Below are 22,992 nucleotides of genomic sequence, written 5' to 3' on the forward strand. Positions count from 1 at the left end.
AGACTGAATTCATGTGAATTGGAAAATTGGCCAGGGTTATTATAGTTAACTAACTTTTTTTACTTGAAAAATAAATGTAAACTGGAATAAACAAATAGATAAATAAATGGATAGAAAAATAAAACATTTTCAGCTACATTTCTCTTTTTCTTTTAGTTTAACCTAATGTTTTAAAATAAATGAATTAATATTTCATTGATAATTATATTTAATGTAATTTATATAATTAAAAAGTAATTAACTAAAACTAAAATAAACTAAGTAAAATAAAAATAAATATTTTGCTTTAAAAAACGTTAACTGGAATGAATGAATGAATCATTTCAGCAACATTTCTCGTTTTCTTTTCGTTTAATTTGTTTTAAAATAAAACTAAAACAGAAATAAAAACAGACATATTAAAAACAATAATAAAAATGACAAAAACCACAAAAAAACTTCAAAATTAAAATACAAAAAGTAAAAAAAATTGTTTTTAAATAAACAAATCATAGTAGTTTCAATAAAGACAGTAAAACTAAAACACTGGCGACAGCAGAGAGGAAGGTGAATTGCAAGGACAGGAAGTTGAAGGAACTGAAAATGCAACACAGATAATGCATTTTATTAAGTGTTCTTCCACACTGGTCAACATTTAAAGTTTGCCATTTTGCCTCCTCTTTGCTCCCTCAATTAAAATAAAACTCAAATTTAGGGAAGACATTCTCAAATTCTGAATGGTGCACAAACCTGGTACTTCAACAAAAAGGTAGTAAAATCAACAATCAAATCAATGCATTCTGGGAGCACCCGTCTGTGAATGACATGCAATGCTGGGTTCAGATCGGGCTAAATGACTGTATAATTATGCCTTTGCTGTCTATGATGCTGTCAGAACAGAGAAGCGTAAATGTTCACTGCGATCAACTCGCGCAGGTCTACAAGAGCCAAAAGCAGTTAATCTCATGAACAGGATGCAGCATCTGATTCAACATGCTTAAAGCATAACTAAAAATGTGCTGCGGTCTTTATTGGCGTTTCACAATAGCAGTATCTGATTAAACTTGCCTCGGTTACCGAGAGACGGGTTGTGTATTATTTAGTGTGATGTAAAGCATGCATGAACACTCACGCTAGTTAATCATTCACATTGAGATATGTATGAGTCAGCGAACGTTACGGTAAAAAGACATTGCATAAACATGCATCAGATACAAATCGCTTCGTTATCGTCATTTCCTGCGTTTTCAGTCAATTTCTTGACTTTTTCCCCCTTATGAACACATTTTCGTACACGATAAAAGCTCCTTGTGTTTTCTTGGTTTGACCGATCTGAGCATTCATAAAACGCAAAACACAGGCATCTTGAGTTTCTGCTACTGATTCCTATGGAGAAAAATTACTTCCTGCCCTCCAGCTGCATTTCACGCCACAGCAATGACGTCATGTGCAAACAACCCATTACATTAGATACAAAAGATAGTTTTAGCAACATAGCACAGATGCTACAGAACACCGTTAGCTGACTAGCTGTAGGAGTATGTATTGTGCGCTACTAGTGTTGCTTTCGTCAACGAAAATTATGACTAAACATCGTCGTCAACGAACCTTTATCACGTGACAAAAACGAGACGAGACAACGTAAATGCTGGTCATGTGACGATGACTATAATTAAATGTATAATGCAATATTGTTGAATAAAAACGAGACTAAATGTGGTTTATAAAATAAAAATTATGCTAAAATGTCTCTTAATTTTCTTTGACCAAAACGAGACAAAACTAAATGTTATTGTCTCGTTTAGTCGCGTTATTATTAGGCGTGTTCGACTTGAAGCGACTGCGCAGAATGATCAGTTTAGAGAAAGTAGCGCGAGAGCGATTCGAAAGCATAAGGATCCGTCTGCTCTCTTATCTCTCTCGCGGTACTTTGACCTTCCGATCACAACAATCTCACGTCACTCTCTTCTGTGCGCATCCCAATGAATTAAATGTTTTATTGTTTTGTTTTATTTAATTTTTGAATGAGTGTTATTTATCTGAATTCTTTTGTCATTTAAAATAAAATATTTTTATGTGAGGGATTCATATTTTATTTTAACATAACTTTTTGCACTGAAACCAATATCTTGTGCACTAAAAATGTCTCAATGTAGATTTTGGTGAGCTTAATAGATAGGTTTACCCTATGTTTAGGTTTAGATGTAGGAGTGGGATTAGCGACTATAAAAACGGTTTTAATGCTATATTGTTACTAAAATAGTGATTTTCCTTCATATTTCGGTCAATTGCATTTTATATCCTTTTATATTCGCTATATATTGTGTAGGTTTAGGTTTGGGGGTAGTTTAAGGGGTCTAAATTGCTTATTGATAAAAGAAATGCATTGATATGAATATCTTGATATAAAAGATACGTAAATATTTTTACGTTTAGCTAAAAATACATATCCATTTTATTTTTTAAACGTTGAAATACATCTAAATTGTAAGTTTTAGCATCAGTAATAACGTACAAAAATGTACGTTTTGTGCTTGTAAATGTTACGTATTAATACCTATGTATAAACATGAGATCAGGCTGAATCAATCATGATCATTCGCAGCACCATTTGAACAAATACACACTTCTCTATGTGCAATTATCCAAAGAGACGGCAAACGAACAGCCTTCAAGTGATTTATAGCCTAGCTTTAATTTGGGTGAAATGTACATGTTTGGTGTTAAACGTCTTTTATTTTAAACAACTGTATAATGAATGACATGTAACATAATGGAAAGTTGAAATCACTCGTGCATTTGGGTAATTTTGGCTTTCCCTCACAGCAGTTAAAGATACCCAACTCCCCTGATAAACCATTCCTTTCATTGCAAGCATTATTTATGGTGCTTTAACGGCCCTGGTTAAAATCAGCCCAAATAAACCATCCCGTTCCCCACGCCAAGCCGGATTCCTCCCACATCTGAAGGTCAAATGACTCGGAAAGGCCACGGACAAACAAATATTATGAGGAAATAAGAGCATCCTCAGATCAGTGGGGAAAGAGTTTACGCAGACATTCTTCTGGCCTCTTAAAATAGAGTGTTAGTGTTTTGTCTAAGAACGAAAGGAAAGAACATATTCAATTTTCATGTTGATAAATGGGCTCTCGGATGCATTCAGAAAAATCTCCCAAGACCCATCTGTTACTCGGCTAGAGAAACAAACCAGACTCCAGCGCCTGCCCTGCAGCGTCGAGTTTTTGTTATTAACAGAAACAACTACACACAGAACAAAAGCTCTGAATGATTCTGAGCAAGTGTTTTGTCAAGAGATTTAGCTGATCTAAGCTCTCAGCACACGGTTAAATCACACTCAGATGAACTGCTCCGCTCTTCAGCACCTGCCACAGGGACCCTAATCAGAAAGAGCCACTCAAGCAAGATACAGTAAACAAATGACTAAATACTACCACATCAGGCACAATTTCAATAAATGCATACATACACATGTATACGTGTGTGTGTGTGTGTGTGTATTGTATAAAAGATTGTACACTCTTAAAAATAAAGGTGCTTCAGGATTCCAAAGAAGAACCTTTCTGTCTAAATGGTTCCATAAAGAACCTTTAACATCTGAAGAACCTTTCTGTTTCACAAAAGCTTCTTTGTGGTGAAAGAAGGTCTTCAGATTATAAAAAGGTAAGAAAGAGATGGTTCCTTGTCTGAATGGTTTTTTGTGGAACCAAAAATGGTTCTTCTGTGGCATCGCTGTGAAGAAACTTTTAAGCACCTTTATTTTTAAGAGTGTATAAAAGTTATTTATGTGATATTTATATTTTTTATATGCATGTTTAAATTTAAAACATGTAAAATAAAAGCTACATACACAAATTAAAAAAAAAAAAATATATATATATATACACTTTTGCCCACCATCTCTATAATTTCCATCTAGAACTTAATTCATCAACGCAGCTGACCTTAAAGAGAAATCTAATTATAAATTTTAAATATAAATACATAGTTGACTTTCAGATCAATTGTCATAAAGCAACAGTTTTTGCCGAGCAAATTAAACTTCAAACACGTTTGATTCCTTTGATTACTGAGGTTTGTTGCTGCCACAGTAATGCATGTGAAGTATGAGGAAAGGGACTGCATGCTTGCAATGTTTTAAACAAGCATTCATGAAGCACGTTTGTGACGTCACGCATCTGAAAGAGCCGATCCCAGACTCCGGGACTCAAACACAAAGGCGGCTCTGTGGTGAAGGCCTGGCCCGTGACCATGGCAATATCAACACTTCACCATCACTCCAAAAGCAACACGGACAGCTGCCGTCTCAACCTCCAGCAAGCAATGAGATTAACAGCAGGCTCCCGGATGACAAAGATGTGTCTTAATGCAGCGAGGCACGCTGGGAAACCGGAGGCAGCGTCCCGGTCAGATCAGAGAGCTGAAGCACTGATGCAAAGAGACTTATCTGACCGACTCCAGCCGGCAGCATTCGGTTTGTAGACGCGAACGCTTTACAGGACGACAAATCAAGAGAAAATCCACTAACCGCTTCTGAAAATCTGCGAGAAGGCTTGACTTTCACAACGAGAAACTAAAATAATTAAATAAATGCTAAATTATAAACCAAAACTAAAAAAAACGAACAAAAAAGTTGAATTATAAAAAATAATTCAGCATTCACTAGCTACTGGGTTTGATCAGCAAAAAAGTTAATAAATAGGGTGGATTCATTTTATTTAATGCAGATTGCAGATTTATTCAATTAAAAAATAATTAAACAAACAAAATGAATAAAAACCCAAAATAAATCAGAGTTTTAATAAAATGTTGAATTATAGAAAAGAAAATGTAAAATAATAATTCTATGCGGTTGATTCAGCATTCACCAGCCACTGTGTCTGATCTGCACAAAAGTTACTCAATAAGTATGGGCAGATGGGTTTATACGATTTGTACAAGGCCAAAGCATTTATGACATCCGTACTTTATGAAACTCAAGCAGCAGTCTTGGCTCGCTGTCTCACTCGTAAAGTGGGTTTGTGCGACTGCGGCATGCGCTTCAGGCCTCGACACATCCAGGGTGCGGACGCCCGCCCGGCTGGCACGACTCAGCGCATGAGAAAGTGTGATGTAAGAGGAAAATCGTTCTGCATGAATCAAAAGGAACCTGAATCATTTCCCCCGGAGCTGAAAAGCGACCATACCAAATAAGGGATCAGATAGATCTCATTCCACAGCTTTCCACTGCAGATTAAGCCACCGGTGTCAGCCGCTACGTCTTCCTCTCGCAGCTGCCCGAAGAGTATTAATAACTTCCTCTGACAGGAAGTGCCATTATCTCCCGCAGGAGCCTTCTGCGGTGGGCAACACTCGAGAGCGTCACGGTCCGGCTCCACATGTCCTACAGGCACAAGACCACTTCAGACTAGGGCTGGGCGATATGGCCAAAAATTAAAGGGGTCATCGGATGCCCATTTGATATGATTCTTTAGGGTCTTAATGAAAAGTCTATAACATACTTTAGTTAATTTCTCAATGGTAGTGTAAAAAACACCTTTTTTACCCTGTCAAAAATCGGGGATCGGTGCATTCACTTCAAAACAAAAGTAACGTTAATCTTCTGCGTCTTCAGCGGCTCAGATGTCGGGAGTAAATGACGACTGCTTTATTCATTATTACATACAACAAGACACCTCAATCACTTAATCTGAGACATCTAGTCTTCCCTGCACCGGAGGCAGACAGCGCTCAGCTCACTCAGGGCAGGTCTAAGGTAAGACGGTCTTGTCAATCAACTATCATGGGAGCGGTCTGTACAGAACTACGTCATTCTGACAGGAGTCTCAGAACAGCCTGATTTGAGAAAGAGGATTTTAAAAACCACTGGGTGGATTTTTATCATTATAGGATAGATGTGTACACACCCTTCCAACACACATTTATGTTCAAACAAATTGTAAAGTGAATTTTGCATCCGATGGCCCCTTTAAAATCTAAAAAAAAAAAAAAAAAAAAAAAAAAAAACTTTTCCAGAACATTTGACCGATTCTCTTTTTTTTACGATTATTTAACTAGTCAACTTGTAAATGTAACTAAAACATGAGTCAAGTAACCTTTTCTTTATTAACCCTCTAATTAAAGAAGCTTCTGTTCCGAGTGCAGCACACATGAAGCTGTCAACATGATGTAAATGTTAAACAAATCACTTAATTAAATATCTTTGCAGAAAAGATGCATGAACTACAACTACATCTTGTACAAACTTGTCTTATACAGGTTCAGAAATAACACAAGGACAATACTTAATAAAAAAAATAAAACTCAAAAGTTCAGGTTATTCAAATTCAAAATGATTGAAGGTATAAGCATTATTAGCTATAAATGTTGTGTACAACAGAACTGCCATCATGATGCAAACCTGAGATGATAGACATACAGTAGTAGTTCTTTACAGGTTTTTTATTCTGCTTTTCCATTGTTTTTTCTATGTAAACATGGACTGTTTGCGCTCGCGTCTCATGCATGAAACGGCTTTCTAAAAACACGCCGCTCAAGTTAAAAGAAGTTCACTCCCATCTTCTCATCTTTATCAACACAAAAGCTGATTCTGTGTGATACGAGCGGTTAATCACGTGCGGTTGGATCACTCTTTTCTCTTTACTGTCATCACCGGCATATTGTCAAAGTGCCTAATTTGGTAATATTTCTATTCAAAATCATGATTCCAGTGGAGGAGGGACGTACCTCACCAGCGAACCCCTTCTGAAACATTCACAGGCCTATTAATACCTACAGCAGACCGCCGCTTATCACAGACAGCTTTTAGCCAGGCGAGAGCGGGCGTTAGGGCTTTTGATTTCATTATTGATGAGATGACACGAGAGAGAAAATCTGCATCTTGACAAATTTAATGATTTCATACAATGGTAATTATTTGAAAATTTTAATTTCCGATTTTTTTTTTTTTTTTTTTTTTTTATTACACAATTTACAAGAAAATTTTACATTCTTACATTTTGGTGTATACTTTAATATGCCACCCACCGTCAAAAAGTTTTGGGGTCTCTTCTGCTCATAAAGGCTGCATTTATTTGATTAAAAATACAGTAAAAATTGTCAAATATTGTGATTTAAAATGTTTTCTATGTGAATCAATGTTAAACTAATTTATTCCCGTGATCTGCAGCTGTATTTTCAGCATCATTACTCCACTCTTCAGTGATCTTCAGAAATCATTCTAATATACTGATTTGCTGCTCGAGAAAGATTTCTGATTATTATCAATGTTGAAAACAGTTGTGCTGCACAATTTATATATTTATTTAGGAAACAGTGATACATTTTATTTTTTGGATTTTTTTGATGAATAGAAAGCAAGAATCTTCTGTAACATTATAAACGTCTTTACTGTCACTTTTGGTCAATTTAATGCATCAATGATGAACAAAAGTATAATTTTTTTTTTTTTTAAATACTGATTTCAAACAACAGTAAAAAGTTTGATTATTTAAATAAAATAAAAATGAATGACAAAATAGACTAAACTTAAAGGATATTTTCAGCAAAGGACACAAACTATGACTAAAGCCAAAAAAAAAACCTGTAAAGATATTTAGAAAAACATTGAGGCAGGGCTCTAGACTCAATCTTCCCACTGGTCGCACTTTCTCAGTTGGTCGCACGAGCACATAGCATTTTTATTTTTTTTGCTACAACATTTGATTAATGCATGCTGATGAACTTTTATCATATAGTTATATGGTAACGAAAGTGTTCAACATTCAACTCGTTCTTTTTCATCGGTATTATTTGTGATTTAAATTGTGAACAGGAATTCCTCTTTTCGTGTGCGTTCACTTTCACAATCTTGGTGTCACGTTTTACAAGAAAAGATAATTGTCTGTTTTGCTTATATCTATACACCTTTCACTTTTTAAGACTAAAGCAAAAGATGGATTCATTGTTATTCTTAATTAAAAAGCACAACTACAAGAAAACAGTAGGCTGCAATGACAAACTCTTACATAACATTTATTAACAAAAACGAATAAGACGAGGCATGGCATAGGACACATCACATGCTGTATTATATACAGACTAATAAATTACAGAATGTTTAGCAAACACGGAGGAATCAAATAAATAATAATATTAAAAAAGATTAAAAGAAAGCCTCCATAACATAACGTGAGGTAAACAGCAAAGATAACAAGTTTTTCAAAACGAAAAAGTAAAACTAAACTGGCTGTCGCTGACAGGACTTGCATGTTTTTTTCTACAATACCCACGTTCCCCTTCTCTGGTGTAAGAAGCGGTCTTTTACTTTAGTTTGAAAACCAAACCCTCCGTTGCGCTCCGTCCGCTGCGCGCACCTTCGCGTTCGTGCTGACGCAGCGAGTATAAACCAGGCTCTACCCACGAAGCGCTCGCGCTGAAAGCGCCTCTCTTCATGTGATCAGTGAAATCTGACTCCTGCTACAGTGTGCCGCGGCTCTGCAGCACGTTCTGTATGAAGCAGACGCTTTGGAGCAGCACAGACCATGCACACCATTTCTCGAACACTCAAAAAATTGGTCACAAATGCAGTCTAGAGCCCTCCTGCATTGAGGTCCAAACAGCCTTTCTTCTAAATTTTTCTAAACTTCACTTTAAGTGCTAACATGTACTTTTTAACTACTTATACGTGCTTTTTAGCTGTAAATAAGATACACAAATATAAGGTGTACCACCCAGGGACAGCTTTGTACCTTTTTTCTAAGAATGTAATGACATGAGGAGAGTAAATGATGGCAGAATGATCATTTTTGGGAGAGCCATTGCTTTAACTCGTGTTCGGTTCTCAATCATTATGGACTCACTCTTTCCTCTCCGGTCATTACGCAATGGCACGCAAGGCCACACTTTCCACTCCAGCCAATCCACTGGCCCATAAAAGTACTGCCTTTGCGTTGAAGCCCAGATAACAAGAAACATATACATCCCCGTATCTCAACATCCCCCAGTTTCCGCTGCTGTCACTATCTATTACACACAATTGAGCCGTGGATGCACGGAGCAAGAAGATCTGTACCAAATCGTCCAGAAATTCTGTTGTTACATCCATGCAGTACTAAGCATTCATGCCAGCATCTCCTCGCTCGACGTACGCCAACCGGCGCCGTCTGCCAAAGCCGAGCTCAGATTTACGGTCGTGCCGCTTCCAGACAGATATTCCTGGGGTTTAAAGTCTCCGCTCGAGTGTTAAGAGTGCAGCTGGTGCACTCGAGCTCCTGTGCAAACCTGCAGACAGATCCATCTCCATCACAGATGACACAAAACGTCCCTCCGAGGCCCGTGCTGCATGTGGAAGCCAGGTGAGAGACCTGCGTTTGGGGGCCGTTTACCAAAGATCAACGGGAAATAAGCTGAATAAATGAGCCAGATGGCTCGTGTTTAAGCAGAACTGATGGGTGAGGTTTTCTTGGAGAGGCTTTATGGCAAAAATATATATCTGGCAACCCAACACATTAACTTTGCATCTTACTTGGACAATCTGTGTTTCCTGTGGCCTCAAACAGATGCCCGTGTTTCCTGGTGGAAATCCTTTGGTAATATAACCTCTAAAGCACTGTATTAAAAGCAATATCTTTTAATGATATTTTAAAATTTAAGTCAACATGCAACAGAGACCGCAACTCATTTTACTGCCATAATGTGACGTCTTGTGAAACAGTTTATGCAATAAAAAAAAACGGAGGAAAAGACTGAATTGATGGGACCAGAATTTGGTCAGAGCTAATGGAAAGCTTGCTCTGCCAAAAGCCTTAACATAAACCAAAAGCCCAAGAAGTGTTAATCTAGTCAAAGAAATTGCTGACAAAAATATTAGTTGAAGAATTCCTTGATTTTTGTCAAAGATAACAAAGATGAGATGGCAAATGTGCAACATGACAATAATCAAGTATAGGAAAAAAAATCTGCAAAAACATTAAACTTTAAATAATCCAATTAAACATGCGGTAAATAACTAAAAATACAACAACAAAAAGAGTTAACAAAAAAAAACAAAAAACTTTTGAACTGTAGGGTGTACAAAAAGTTAATATTTAATGAAATTTTAAAAATGAAAAATTGAATATAACAAAATATTGACCAAATTTAACGGATATTCTCATTTGCCGTTTTTGTTCAAATGTAAAAATGTCAATTTTATCCAGCTTATCTATCATTTTATCCATTTACTTGCTACTTTTTTGTAACTATGTAAAGTGAAAAGTAAATCTTAAAACGCCATTTTTTTGAATATGAATACAAGCACTGTTCATACAGGATGAGTATAAGAGATAAATACTGACGACAGGATAGACTACAGATAGAGAGAGAAAAGCAGAGACGCCAACAATTCTGTAACCAAACATGAGCAACATAACAGGGTCCATCATCGTCTATCATCACCCAACAGCGTGAGCAACATGCTGAGGATGCACAGATCAAAGAAGAACAGTAAGTCCCCCATGCACCTATTATTGACATTTAAAGGGTCATTTAAAGTTTGCATGACATGATGAAGGTGACACTCACTTTGGAGATGGTGAGAGGCATGCTGAAGTCCTTGCCACCCTGTAGTCTGAAGCCCCAGGGTGAAGGTCCAATCAAGGACACGCTGTAGTTACTCATGGTGGAGCGGGTTGCTGTCGTGGGTACTGACAAAGTCCAATTCACAGCCTGAGAAATGACAGCAAAGACTTGTTGTTGCGGTTTCAACAGGACACTCAGTAAAGGTCACTGATCATGCAGAAACAAAACACAATAAACTGACGCCTAAACATGATATTTTGCAACTTTGGACAAAATCTTTGCCTAGGAAGCGTCAAATGAAGTTAATACCCAATCGGATGTGCCAGATTCTGCCAATCTCTGTTTAACCTTCAATGAGCACAAACAAGAAAGAAAGAGAGAAAGAAAGAAAGAAAAATACAAATATATAAACAATAAGCAAACAAAGAAATAAGGACAAATGAATAAACAAAAAGACATTTCAAATAAGCAAAAAAAATAATATATAAGCAAACATAGAAATAAAGCAAAATATAAATACATAAGCAAATAAACAAATAAATAAACAAAAATAAACAAACAGAAAAATAAATAAACAAACAAAGCATATATATATATATATATATATATAGTGCCCTCCATAAGTATTGGATCAGTAAAGACAAAATTGTTCTGTTGGCTGTGGAGTCAAGACATTTGTAAATATGATTAAAAGATGAATATGAGACAAAACTACAGAATGTCACATTTTATTATTAGCTGTTTCAACACATACATGTTTTAGCAGCTAAGAAGTTCAGCACTTTTAGAGTTCATCCCTCTATCTGATGTGAGCATAAGTATTGGAGCAGTTGCCTCACAGGTCTTTCTAAGTGATCAGCTGTGTCCTGTTGCATTAATTCTTCAGATATTAAAAGCATGGAATGTGTCGTATCAGTTTTATCTAAGTGATGGGAAAGCAAAAATGGAGGAAAAAAGGGAACTGCAATGATCCCAAGCATACAGCCTCATCTGTAAAGCATGGTGGAGGTGGTGTCATGGCATGGGCATGCATGGCTGTCTCTGGAACAGGCCCTCTCAACTTTACTGATGACTTAATGTATGATGACAGTAGCAGAATGAATTTGGAAGGGTACTAAACCATCTTGCCTACCAATATTCAAGAAAATGCCACCAGATTCATTGGGAAGTGCTTCATGTTGCATCAGGACAATGACCCAAAACACCCTGCCAGTTCAGTCAAGGAGTTTATAAGAGCAAAGAAATGGAAAGTGTTAGATTGCCCAAGTCAATCTCCAGATTTAAATCTGATTGAACATGAATTTCAGCAGCTGAAGAGGAGAGGAAAGGCAGAAACTCCCCAAAACAAGCAACAATTGGAATTGGCTGCATTAAAGGCTGGGAAAAGCATTTCAAAGGATGAGAGCAAGAGTCTGGTGATGTCTATGGGTCACAGACTCACTGCTGTGATTGTGTGCAAGGGATCTGCAACTAAATAATAGCTTTTAATCTGCCTTATGTTCAACTGTCCCAATACTTATGCTCTCATCAATGAGTGGATGAACTCTAAAAGCGCTGTTCTTTTTATTTGGTAAAACATGTATGTGTTGAAACGGCTAATAATAAAATGTGACATTCTGTAGTTTTGTCTCATATTCATCTTTTAATCATATTTACAAATGTCTTGACTCCACAGCCAACAGAGCAATTTTGTCTTTACTGATCCAATACTTATGGAGGGCACTACACACATACAAAATTTGGTGCTATATAGCACTAAAAGTGGTTCTTGGCTCGTAATGATAGGGGAACCACTTTTGGTGCTATATAGCACCATATCTTTAAAGGTGTGCTATACAGCATCTTTGTCAAATGGTAAAAGATGCCTAACCCTATCCCTAAGAGGTGCCATATTGCATTGTATTTCTTCAACAAAAATGGTGCCAAACAGCACCAACAGTGGTTCTTTGGCTCGTAAAGAAACTTTAAAGGGGCTTACCAGGTTCTTTGTACTGCAGTGGTGCTATATAGCACCTTAATCACCTCAAAAAACCGCTGAAAAACCATACAGGAGCTTAACAGGTTCTGTATATGGTAGCGGCGCTATATAGGCCCTCAGTCATGCCAAAGTCTGAGCACCACTGCTCATACAGCACCAAAAGTGCTTCTCCTATGATTACGAGCCAAAGAACCACTTTTAGTGCTATATAGCACCAATTTTTTTATTTAGAGTGAAGAAAAAAAAACAAAATAGACAAATAGAGAAGCACAGCTCAAATTTACCAGAGCAACTGATTGATCTGGAAAATGTTACAGGTTTCTAAATAAATCTAGGGAACAAGATGGCTCATAGTCCAAACTTATCTCATAAGTGCAGATAAAACAAAAGAGCAGTCGCTATTTATATAAACCTGCTGGGACGGGGGAATCTCGGTGTGCACAGGCAAGTATTTTAAGAGCTTACGTGTGAGCGTGCAGTTGTCGGTGAGGTAAAACCCCAAGTAAAATCCAGCACAGGCCAAATAGAAACATTCCAGAGAAATGGATTAGACTCTGGGGGGTCTCGCTCAGGAATGTCCCACAGCCACAACACTGATGCTTTTAGAAGTTAAAATCATTCACCTGCTCTCCTCATTCTTCAGACCTCACTGTATATCGTCTGAGAACATCAAAAAGATGTTTTATTTCAAAATGACCTGGTTCTTTCCACACCCTCAAAACTGATGCATTCATTAAATGCTGTGGCTTTTCCATGCCCTGTTATAAATTGGACAAATGGAAAGATGAGGGCCAGTGAAAGTCAATGAACTACGTGGATGACAACATGCACCATATAACCTCAACGTCAACATTACAAGCCATCTATTTAATAACCGAATACCAGAGTTGCATGGAAGGAGAACATATACGTCAACAGTGACTCAAAGATGTGTTGTGTGCATTAGTTGTGTCTGTGACTATTGAGTCACTGGAGCTGATGCAATGTTCTTTTGACAGCAGGTCCTCTTTAAGCACTAAGGGTGCGGTTATAGAGAACAACATGTATTGAGAAAATTCAGAATAGAGTGAATGAAGCGTTTTTGTACGCCTGAAGCCACGAGGGCTGTTTGCGTTTGTCACACAGGCTTTCTAACGGGTACATTTACTCATCCTATGAGATCAACAATACTGTTGTGACTCAGAGACAGAATAAACATGGCAAGCATAGCTTCTTCAAAATCTCCTTGAGTTTGAGTTTTCAGACCATTTCTATTAGCTTTGAAAGCATCTATATGCACAAATGCTTCACAAAGTTGTAACTAAGTATGTAATTAGCATTTATAAAGAAGCAAATCCATTATTGAGACTTTTTTAAACTTTAAACAGTTTTTGAGTCCATAATCCATAATAATGCTTCCTCCTGTGAAAAAGTCCTGTTGTCTGTCATTTGTTTAGACCTGGTTTGTCTTGTAAACTGTGCTTGATCTGTGCAGATTTCTCTCCTGATTCAGACCAGAACACATTTTCAAAGTAGAAAGGATTATTATGGATTACGGATTTGTATTTTAGTTAAAAATGTCTTAATGCTGGATTTGTTTTAGCTTTAGTCTTCTCCAGATGTTAACTGATGGACTGGAGTGGTGTGGATTATTGTGATGTTTTTATCAGCTGTTTGGACTCTCATTCTGACGGCACCCATTCACTGCAGAGCATCCATTGCTGAGACACTGATGCAGAGACACATTTCTACAAACCTGATTAAGCACCTGAAGAAAATTTTCCTTTTTGTGTGAACTATTCCTTTAAGCTCATAATAATGGCAATTAGTTACTTCTGAGCTTGAAACATGCCCAGTCAAATACACAAATACAAACGTTAAAACTATAAAACCACAGAGGCTTAATATGTCAGTCACCATAGGAGCTAAACACCAGCAAGCTTTTCCACCGATCTGTCAGTCACAGTTGGTTTTCTCATGGCACAAAGGGCGCCAGGCTGCTCGGTGACGGATACGACGCGATACCAAAGGCACGCCCTGGAAACCGAACAGCCTGGTATCCAGCCCTCCAATAAAAACATTGCATTTTATTTAGTGAAATAAGTTAACAGTAAATTTTGGACTCCCAACACTTAATTTTCAGTTCTCCAAAGAACCACTGTTTCTTAAAGTGAACAACATACTATAAATAATATGCATACTATAAATGACCACTGTGGGATGGAAAGCTTACATGTACGTTAGAGGTTCTTCACTAAACCATCAATGGCAATAAAGAACCTTTATTTTTAAGAGTGAATATTAGCTTAAGATCAAAGCCAAACATCATATTGGCCAGACAGGGCATAACTTTCCAGTTTCTGGAAAGTTCCATTTAATGGAGGAATTACCTAATTCTACATCCATCCAAACTCTAAAATAGCACGCTTATGACAGCCGCTAAATCATTGCATGTGTAGACAGGGTCAAGCTACCGATCCATAGCTGGCTATTTAGGAATTTATTACACCAACACATAAAGAAACAAGCTGGCTGTCAGACTTTCAGTGCAACATTTAACAGTTTAATGTTTAGCCACGCAGGTCTGAACCTAAACTACCAAAGTGACCCGTAAACACATTCTCTGACGCTGCTCTGTTTGATCGCCGGCTGTGAAAGCATTCAGAGCTTCTCTGTAAAACACAGGTGCACTCTGTAACGCTGACCAACTCATGGTTTCATTGGCTCTTATGTAACAGGAATGCACCTGAACAAAACATCCTAGTGTTTTACTGGACTATAACCAACTTATTATTGAAGAATCCCAATGGTGGAGCTGCTACAGCCATCACCTGCAGTTCAGTTCAGGCGTGTTGGATCTCGTCCGTCTGTAATGACTCAATCCTGTCTATGGCATGAAGGTTAGGGGGTTGGTAAAGTGCTGCTGTAGTTCAATTCCACCTACATTCATGGGGATCCTGTATTTGATCGACTACTTCCCCAGACGTCCCTACAGAAGGCTTCATCAAATTTAGCTCACTTCTGGGGACAATTCTGTATGAAAATATAGTATGTAGCCAGCACACTACACACTTACTCCACTGCCCAGCCGTTTGGAAGCACTACAATTACACGAAATGACTGTTAATTATGATCATACTGCATTTAAACTGCGTGTAAGCAAACACAGCCATTATTATCGTCTCCAACACCGCACTTTTGGACCATTTGTGGATGTTTTCTTACACTCTCAAAAATAATCATCCCATGAAGAACCTTTAACATTCATTCCCTATTAAAAACAAACAAAAAAGGTTATTTATTGGCATCTAATGTGTTTTTTTTTTAATAACTGTTCACTTAAAGGTTCTTCTATAATGGCATTGCTGCCAAATCCAGCTGGGAATGTTTATTTTTAGGAGTGTATGGTTCTTCATGAAACATCTGAACAACATCCCTTCAGATTCCTGCATTCTGCTATAATTTACTGATGCACAAACCAGCAATCACACTCTTTTCTCATGACACTTATTAACTTACATCTTCCCTGTTAACTTCCTCATTTAAGACTATTACTCACAGAAACTTACAAATAAACCCGTGATCAAATCTGCAAACAAAACACGCAATTTCTGCAGTAATCCACAGCGATAAATGGCCTCATGTAAGACTATATTGAGACTTTATGAGCACATGATGATCTAAACACTTCCTGATCGGACAATATTCATAAACCGCTTCACATTCAAAACTGACACGGCGCGAAAAAACAAATAACCGTTAAACTTCCTCAAAACTTAACCGATAACCTCCGGTAAACATGAGCTACAGACCGATTATTAATGTTTTCTCCATATAAATCATCTCCTAGAACTTTAATTCGGCTCAGATTAAGAGGATAAAGCGCGGTTTTCAGGCGAATCGTAACTCTGTCAGCTGGACTCGCGTGAAGTCTGTATAAACGCGCGTCTGAAGCGCATTGAGACGCGTCCTGAAGTCCCTCACCTGTGAGCTGCTGCGGATCCGCTCTGGAGTCAAACTGAGAGAAGAACACACAGAAACACACTCTAGAAACTCCAGCGAGCGTCTGACTCGCTTCCGCCCCTTTAACACACGCGCGCGCTGCACTGACGCGATGACGTCACTGGCCGACAGCTGTGCGTCAAAATGACAAACTTGCTCAATTTAACAATAGTATTTCCGATTGATTTGGCAGATTTTATATTTAATTTAATTCATATTGCTTTACTTTGAAGGATGTTTTCTTGTATTATGAAAACAAAAGCAATAAGGATCTATAATTTAATGTTAATCAGCTAAATTTCACATACATAAACAAAACTTTCTTAATGACTTCTTATTTCTTCAATAAGACTTAAAAAACGAAAAAATCTCTGAAATGTTTAAAATACTTTGTAATATCCTTATTCGTTAAAATTGAATGTGAGCGATGCTTTTTATTTATTTTTATTTTGTCTTATTTGTTTATATTTTGTATTGTTACCCTTTTGTGCAATAAAATAAAACTCTTAGTTTTTTATTTTCAGGAAGATGTAAACTCTAATAATTCTATTGCATGTAAGACTCTATGCTTTAGATTATTGTTTGAAAACCTCATTGTCTTTTGTTCTTTGTCTTTGTAATTCTATTTGTTGTTCTTTTATTGCACAATACAAAAAAATACAAAAAACCTGTTCATTTATTTAATCTTTTTCATTTATTTAGTTAAAGCTTTCATTTTGTATTTATTGTTATATACCTGTATATATGGTGCTTTGCATGTAATATCACCTCTTTGTATATAATGTTGATATTTTATGTACTTTTATCTTTGGTACCTTGGCATTAATAATAATAATAAATATAATAAAAAGACAGCAGTACATCCCCTAGATGTCCATTTTTCTGGACCAATTTTTTTTTTTTTTTATAGCATTCATTGGAAGAAAGCATGGTTACTAATTTGCATTTCTAATAAAATAATGCTTTAAGATTCCAACAACCTACCAAATCTTTTTTAAGTCTTTTTTAATCCCTCTAATTTATGCCCATTCTGCAAAGTCGAGCAAGAAACTTTACTTCATTTATTCTATTGTTGTAATCAGGTTAAATCTCTTTGGGAGAAAATGATTTAAGCTTTTTGCTGAAAATATATATTTCTGTATTTTTCTGGCAGGGACCATGTCATTAGTCTTGTTGATTTATTTGTGTTGCATTGTAAATCCTTTATATTAAAGATGTTACCTAGATTTGATGTCTTTCTTGCTGAGATTTAGCTTTTTGTTAAATCTCTTAAACTCACTGATAAAGATAAGAATAATAAGTTTCTTAAGGCTTATGATATTTTCCTTACTGATTGAGCTGTTATTGTTTGTTTGTCCCCTCCCCCCCCCCCCCCTTTCTTTAAGGTATTGTATTTCAACACAGAGCTGTTTCTTCTTGTATTTTCTTTCTTGCAATAAAAAAAGAAAAAAAGACAGCTGTATGTAAGATTTATCCAGTGAATGATTTCATTTACCTGTGAATTTTGAGCACAGTAAAAAGAAACCATTTTGCATTTGTTTTATCGCTGTGTCTAAGATTATTTAGGATTAGGATATTTTTGGATATTAGAAAATTGGGATGATGCATGACAGAGATGTTTTTTATTGGATGCCAAGAGCACTTTCAGTACTTTAGAGACTGTTCATGACTTAGTTGGGCTAAACAGAGCATGTCTACTGTTGGTTAAACAGCCCTTATGCACAAATGCCATTATCTTATAATGAACATTATGAAGTAGGTCTGATGAAAACGTGAGAGAAAACTAGAATTATACAGTATAACATTGCAATTTATTAGGCTTACAGCAATAATGTCTGATGTAAATCCCAAGAACAAACAATCAAAAATAAGTAATTTCATTATGAAACTAACTAACAATAACTGTCTAACAACAGGCTGTCATGCCATGAAGCGTTAACAATCTAAATGATGTCCCTTGAGACGCCCGGCTCATGCCAGTGATAGTGACAAAGTGATCAGCTCTGATGTCAGTTTTTCCCATCTCTGCTTTTATAAAAGTGAACCTGCATGCCGGCAAATTCCTCTAAGTTGATGACAACAAGCAGTAACTTGTTTCAGAACAAAAGCATCAGATGGTAATCACCATTGTGTGTTATTTTGTACAAACGGTGTCTTATCAGTAATCATGTGAGATCTGTTTTCTATCATTTCAGAGTGATGCACTGATTCACCCACGAGCTGCAGAGAACTAGTTTATATAGTGTGGTCAAATTCTGCCATCTACTGCATATAACATTACTGCAAACAAACATCTTTCTGCAACAGTGACATTATTTAGTCCTTATCACTGTCTGGGAGGAAAAACATACTCTATCCAGTCAAAGACATGCTGTGGTAAACGTGACAATATCACTCTTTATGTTTTGCTTCTTCCCAGCTAACATTCTCAGAACGTTCTCGCAAGGTTCTCTCAAAGTTGTGAGCAAACGTTCCTCCAGTAGGCCTAACGTTAATAGTTCAAAATGATCTGATGTTCTCAAAAAGTTGGCACAAAAAAAGTTAATGTATAAAACGTTCACTTTTCCTAAAATGCTTTAGTTGGACATCAACCTATTTTTAAAAATGCGATTTAGAGAAGATTTGAAAATAATATTCCCATAATGTTTCCAAAATTATAACATAATGATCCCATAATGTTTGTAATAACAATAAATAAGTTTTTAAAACATTTACAAATAGCGTTTTCATAACTTAATGGAACCGTGGGAGGCTAAAGGAGGCTAAAGGTCTTTTTGAGATCAGGGGAGTGAGGTTTACACGCACCAGCACTTACTTGCCTACGTCTGTTACATAGCTGTGATCAAACATGAAGAAATGTCTGGACAGTGACAGATAAATGAAGACCGACGCTTAATCAATGGTGTTGTTCTGTGATCGAGATTTATTGATGATTCGGAGAAAGAAGAAACTGTGAGGCTGTTTGGTTGACTTCGCTTTGACATCCCAGATAATGAAACGTAAGGAATAACAGTTTAACGTTATATAAGCACACACTGGGAAAGGACTATAGAAAATAGAATACCTAACACAAATTTACCATGGTATTACTAAATGGTATTCATTTGATACTACCACTATACCATGACATGATTTGCAATAACTTTAAGCAATATTAGCTGGAACAGCTACCTCATAAAGCAAACTTTACTTTGATTTTACAGTGATTTTATGTTTCTAAAAACCTATATGAGTCATCAAATCACAAGTTATTGTGATAATGCAACAACTGCCCAAAACTCACACCTGACCCAATCATCCATCTTTATTAATAAGTTTAAAGGTATTTCGTTAATAAGCATGGTTATTAACATAATACCTATCAAAATAGTCTAATTTTGTTCCACTCTCTTCACAAGCCTGCAAAAGTACCTGTCACGAATCTGGTCCATGCTCTCCCGGTTAACCACCACTAGAGGCCACCCGTTCACCACAGTGACTATTTTCACTCACAAGCACATTGGACTCCATTTCCCACCATCCATTGCACTCCCTAATCACTCACAGCTGTTCACAATGATCATGCCCACACCTGAGAATCATCTCGCAATCACCATCACCCAAACACACTCTATTTAAGCCTGGGACTTGCGCTTGCTCACTGCCGAGTATTGTTAGCCTAGTCTCTTTACAAAGCGTTCTCTGTTTCCCGAGTTAGATTGCCTGTGTTTTGATTCCTGCCCGTGTTCCCGGATTATTCTCTCTGCCTTGCCCTGTTTGGATACTGTTTGCCGATCTTCGACCCACGCTTGTTCTAGGATTGCTCTTGTGTCTTGCCTCTGCCATACCTGTCTGCTGTTTATTGACCCTGCCTGTCTTGGATCCGCACGTCTCACGTCTCGTCAACCCCGTAACAGTACCAGAATGTTTGCAGTGAAGGTTGTTCTTCACCTCAGTGTTGCTGGAGATTAAAACTGAGTTTTTCATAACGTAAGTTTACATAAAGGTTTGACATATACTTACCTGAGTCTCTCTAATGTTTGCATAAACGAATGCTCCAAGATCCAGATGAATGAGGACTAATCCTGGAGATTAAGAGCTGCCGTACAACAATCATGGGATTTTAGTTCACTCTTCATTTAATCTCAGTCAGTGCAATGCAGTGTTTCACTGTACAGCATAAAGCTCTGTTGCATTTGTAACCTCACAATTAACATTAATAATAATGATAACATAGAACATGTGGGAATGTACACAAAACTTGGCCTGTTCCCTGTGGATTTCCATTGAATAGCATTTGAAAAAATGGCAAATCAGGGCTTCAGCAAACATAATGTATGAGCAATATGTTGTATTGTTGTAGATGCATCTGCCAAGAGCATAAATGCAAATCAAAGTCATGATGAAGATTCAGGCCACTTTTTGTTTGTTTTATACCTTTTATACACAAGTATATATCTTTCCAAAGGCAGCGTACAATGTAAAGCTGAGAGATAGAAAACCAGGATAGAGCAATTAAACATGGTTTATAGGGAATCACAGATCCCTCATCTGACTGTGTTTTACAATACTGGGATGAACCAAGAAATTTTCAAGCTTCAGTATAAGTTAAGCTCTATCATAAGTATTTGTTCTGTAATGTTCATTAACACATTAAAAAGATTTGACTCATTAAAAGCTACAGTAAAGCACTAACAAAAGCAGTGCACAAATCAGATATTAAATATTAAACTGTTTCAAAATAAAAACAAGACGGGCACATCCTGATGAACTGAATCAGCATTGAACTAAACTGAGCGGCGTAATGACACTATTGTCTTTCACAGCTGAATTGAATTTGTTTCATAACTGATGAACTTTGCAACATCGACACAGTCATTAAACTGAAGTGGATCGACGCTGAACTGAATTGAGCTGAATAGTGACACTATTGTCTCCTGTAGAGCTGCTTCTAGCTGAAATTGAAGTCATTCCATAATTGATGAATACTGTTATTTTCTTGTTTACTGCTGCTTTGAAACAACCTGTACTGAAAAGCGCTATAGAAACACATGATACATATTCATATGAGACTAATGTGATGGAATCACTTACAGAATGAAAACTGCCAGTGTTAAATTATATCATATATTAAATCATTTCAGCGCCATGACCACAAAACATCAATAAACATGGGAACATTTTCATGATGCATGCAAGGATATTAGAAAATAGCTTTACATGCAGCACAATTACTTACATGAACTACTAGTAACGCATGACAAGCAAAAAAGGACAGCTCAAAAAATAAATAGGTTTTTACTGGATGATTCAGTGTTTTAACAAAAACAAGATTCTTATGCCTGCTTTCTTGTTTTATTTGCATTGCAATAACTGTTATCAATTATTTCCTATAGTAATCAACAGTCAAAAATGAGTCAATATACAGTATCTCAACTTGTTTTGAGACTGGAACATTCCTTTAGAGAAATGAATTAAGCATGTTTTTTAGTCTCATTATGATGCGTGTTATGCATATTCATAAGAACACTCTTCGTTAAAGGGCAAATGTGCACAGTGGTTGTGTCTCGTCTGCTACTTCTACAGTACACCCTGTGGCTAAAGTGTGAAGTTGAAGCATATTTGAGGGTGAAAGCATAACTAGTTCGCCATCATAGTTCTTCCGATTCGTTGTTAGCAGCAAAGTAATGTGGTCCGATTGCTTGTTCAACTAAAAGGCTGATGTGAACACTCTCTCAGTGGAAGACTGTGGTTCTCAAGCGTCTTCAGTGAAACACAAACGTACAGAAGAGGGTCTCTGGGTCTCAGGTTCAGCCTCAGGAGAGGAATTTCTCCACAGACTCCAGAAGCTCACTGGAGCAGTTCAGGCTCTTGAGGTCCAGTATTAATTTATCTTCTCTGGTCTGCTCTGATGTGGGGCCGATAATGATTTGTGGCTCCTGCGTGTCTTCGTAAAAAGCCAGACCGTTCCTCAGAGAATTAGTGTCCTCTTGTTCTTCCTTGCACTCCTCCTCCTCCTCTTGTTCCTCCCCTGGAGTGTTTTTGGCCATGAGAAGAGGAACAGTGGCCATGTTGACGCACTCGGACACCAGGTCAAGGCTGCAGTCATTCAAAGAGCCGCTCTCTGTGGCTGCAGGCTGTGATGGAGAAAACATTTACAATCATGCTTTTGACAGATGCTTTTATCTAGCATTCTTAAAAATAACGGTTCCAAATATGTGACACAAAAGCGGTCATGAGTAACACAGGTATATTTGTAGCAATAGCTAACAATACATTGTATGGATCAAAATTATACATTTTTCTTTTATGCCAAAAATCATTAGGATATTAAGATCATGTTCCATGAAGATATTTTGTACATTTTCTACAGTAAATATACCAAAACCTCATTTTTGATTAGTAATATGCATTGCTAAGAACTTCATTTGAACAACTTTAAAGGAGATTTTCTCAATATTTAGATTTTTTTGCTCCCTCAGATTCCAGATTTTCAAATAGTTGTATCTCAGACAAAT

The 22,992-nt window shown here is 36.9% G+C and overlaps 2 protein-coding genes across 3 annotated transcripts in view; both read right to left on the reverse strand.

The window, feature by feature from the left end:
* Positions 1-16,595, reverse strand: part of LOC306865444 (PDZ and LIM domain protein 5-like) — an 83,318-nt gene extending 66,723 nt beyond the window's left edge. The window contains exons 1-3 of one of the 2 annotated variants that reach the window (XM_079410041.1): positions 16,478-16,581; positions 10,846-10,884; positions 10,540-10,683 (exon numbers count right to left, since the gene is read on the reverse strand). In XM_079410041.1, the coding sequence (XP_079266167.1) occupies positions 10,540-10,635 (96 nt within the window). In that variant the 5' untranslated portion in view covers positions 10,636-10,683; positions 10,846-10,884; positions 16,478-16,581. Of the gene's footprint in view, positions 1-10,539; positions 10,684-10,845; positions 10,885-16,477 lie in introns of both variants that reach the window. The other variant, XM_079410040.1, reaches the window with a different exon arrangement.
* A 4,321-nt stretch (positions 16,596-20,916) lies between these two features.
* LOC306865741 (melanopsin-B-like) overlaps positions 20,917-22,992 on the reverse strand; it is a 31,959-nt gene continuing 29,883 nt past the window's right edge. Inside the window, exon 9 of the mRNA XM_079410505.1 lies at positions 20,917-22,611. Within this exon, the coding sequence (XP_079266631.1) occupies positions 22,291-22,611 (321 nt within the window). The 3' untranslated portion in view covers positions 20,917-22,290. The remainder of the gene's footprint in view (positions 22,612-22,992) is intronic.

This window comes from Barbus barbus, assembly GCF_936440315.1.
Source record: "Barbus barbus genome assembly, chromosome: 47".
NCBI lineage: Eukaryota > Metazoa > Chordata > Actinopteri > Cypriniformes > Cyprinidae > Barbus > Barbus barbus.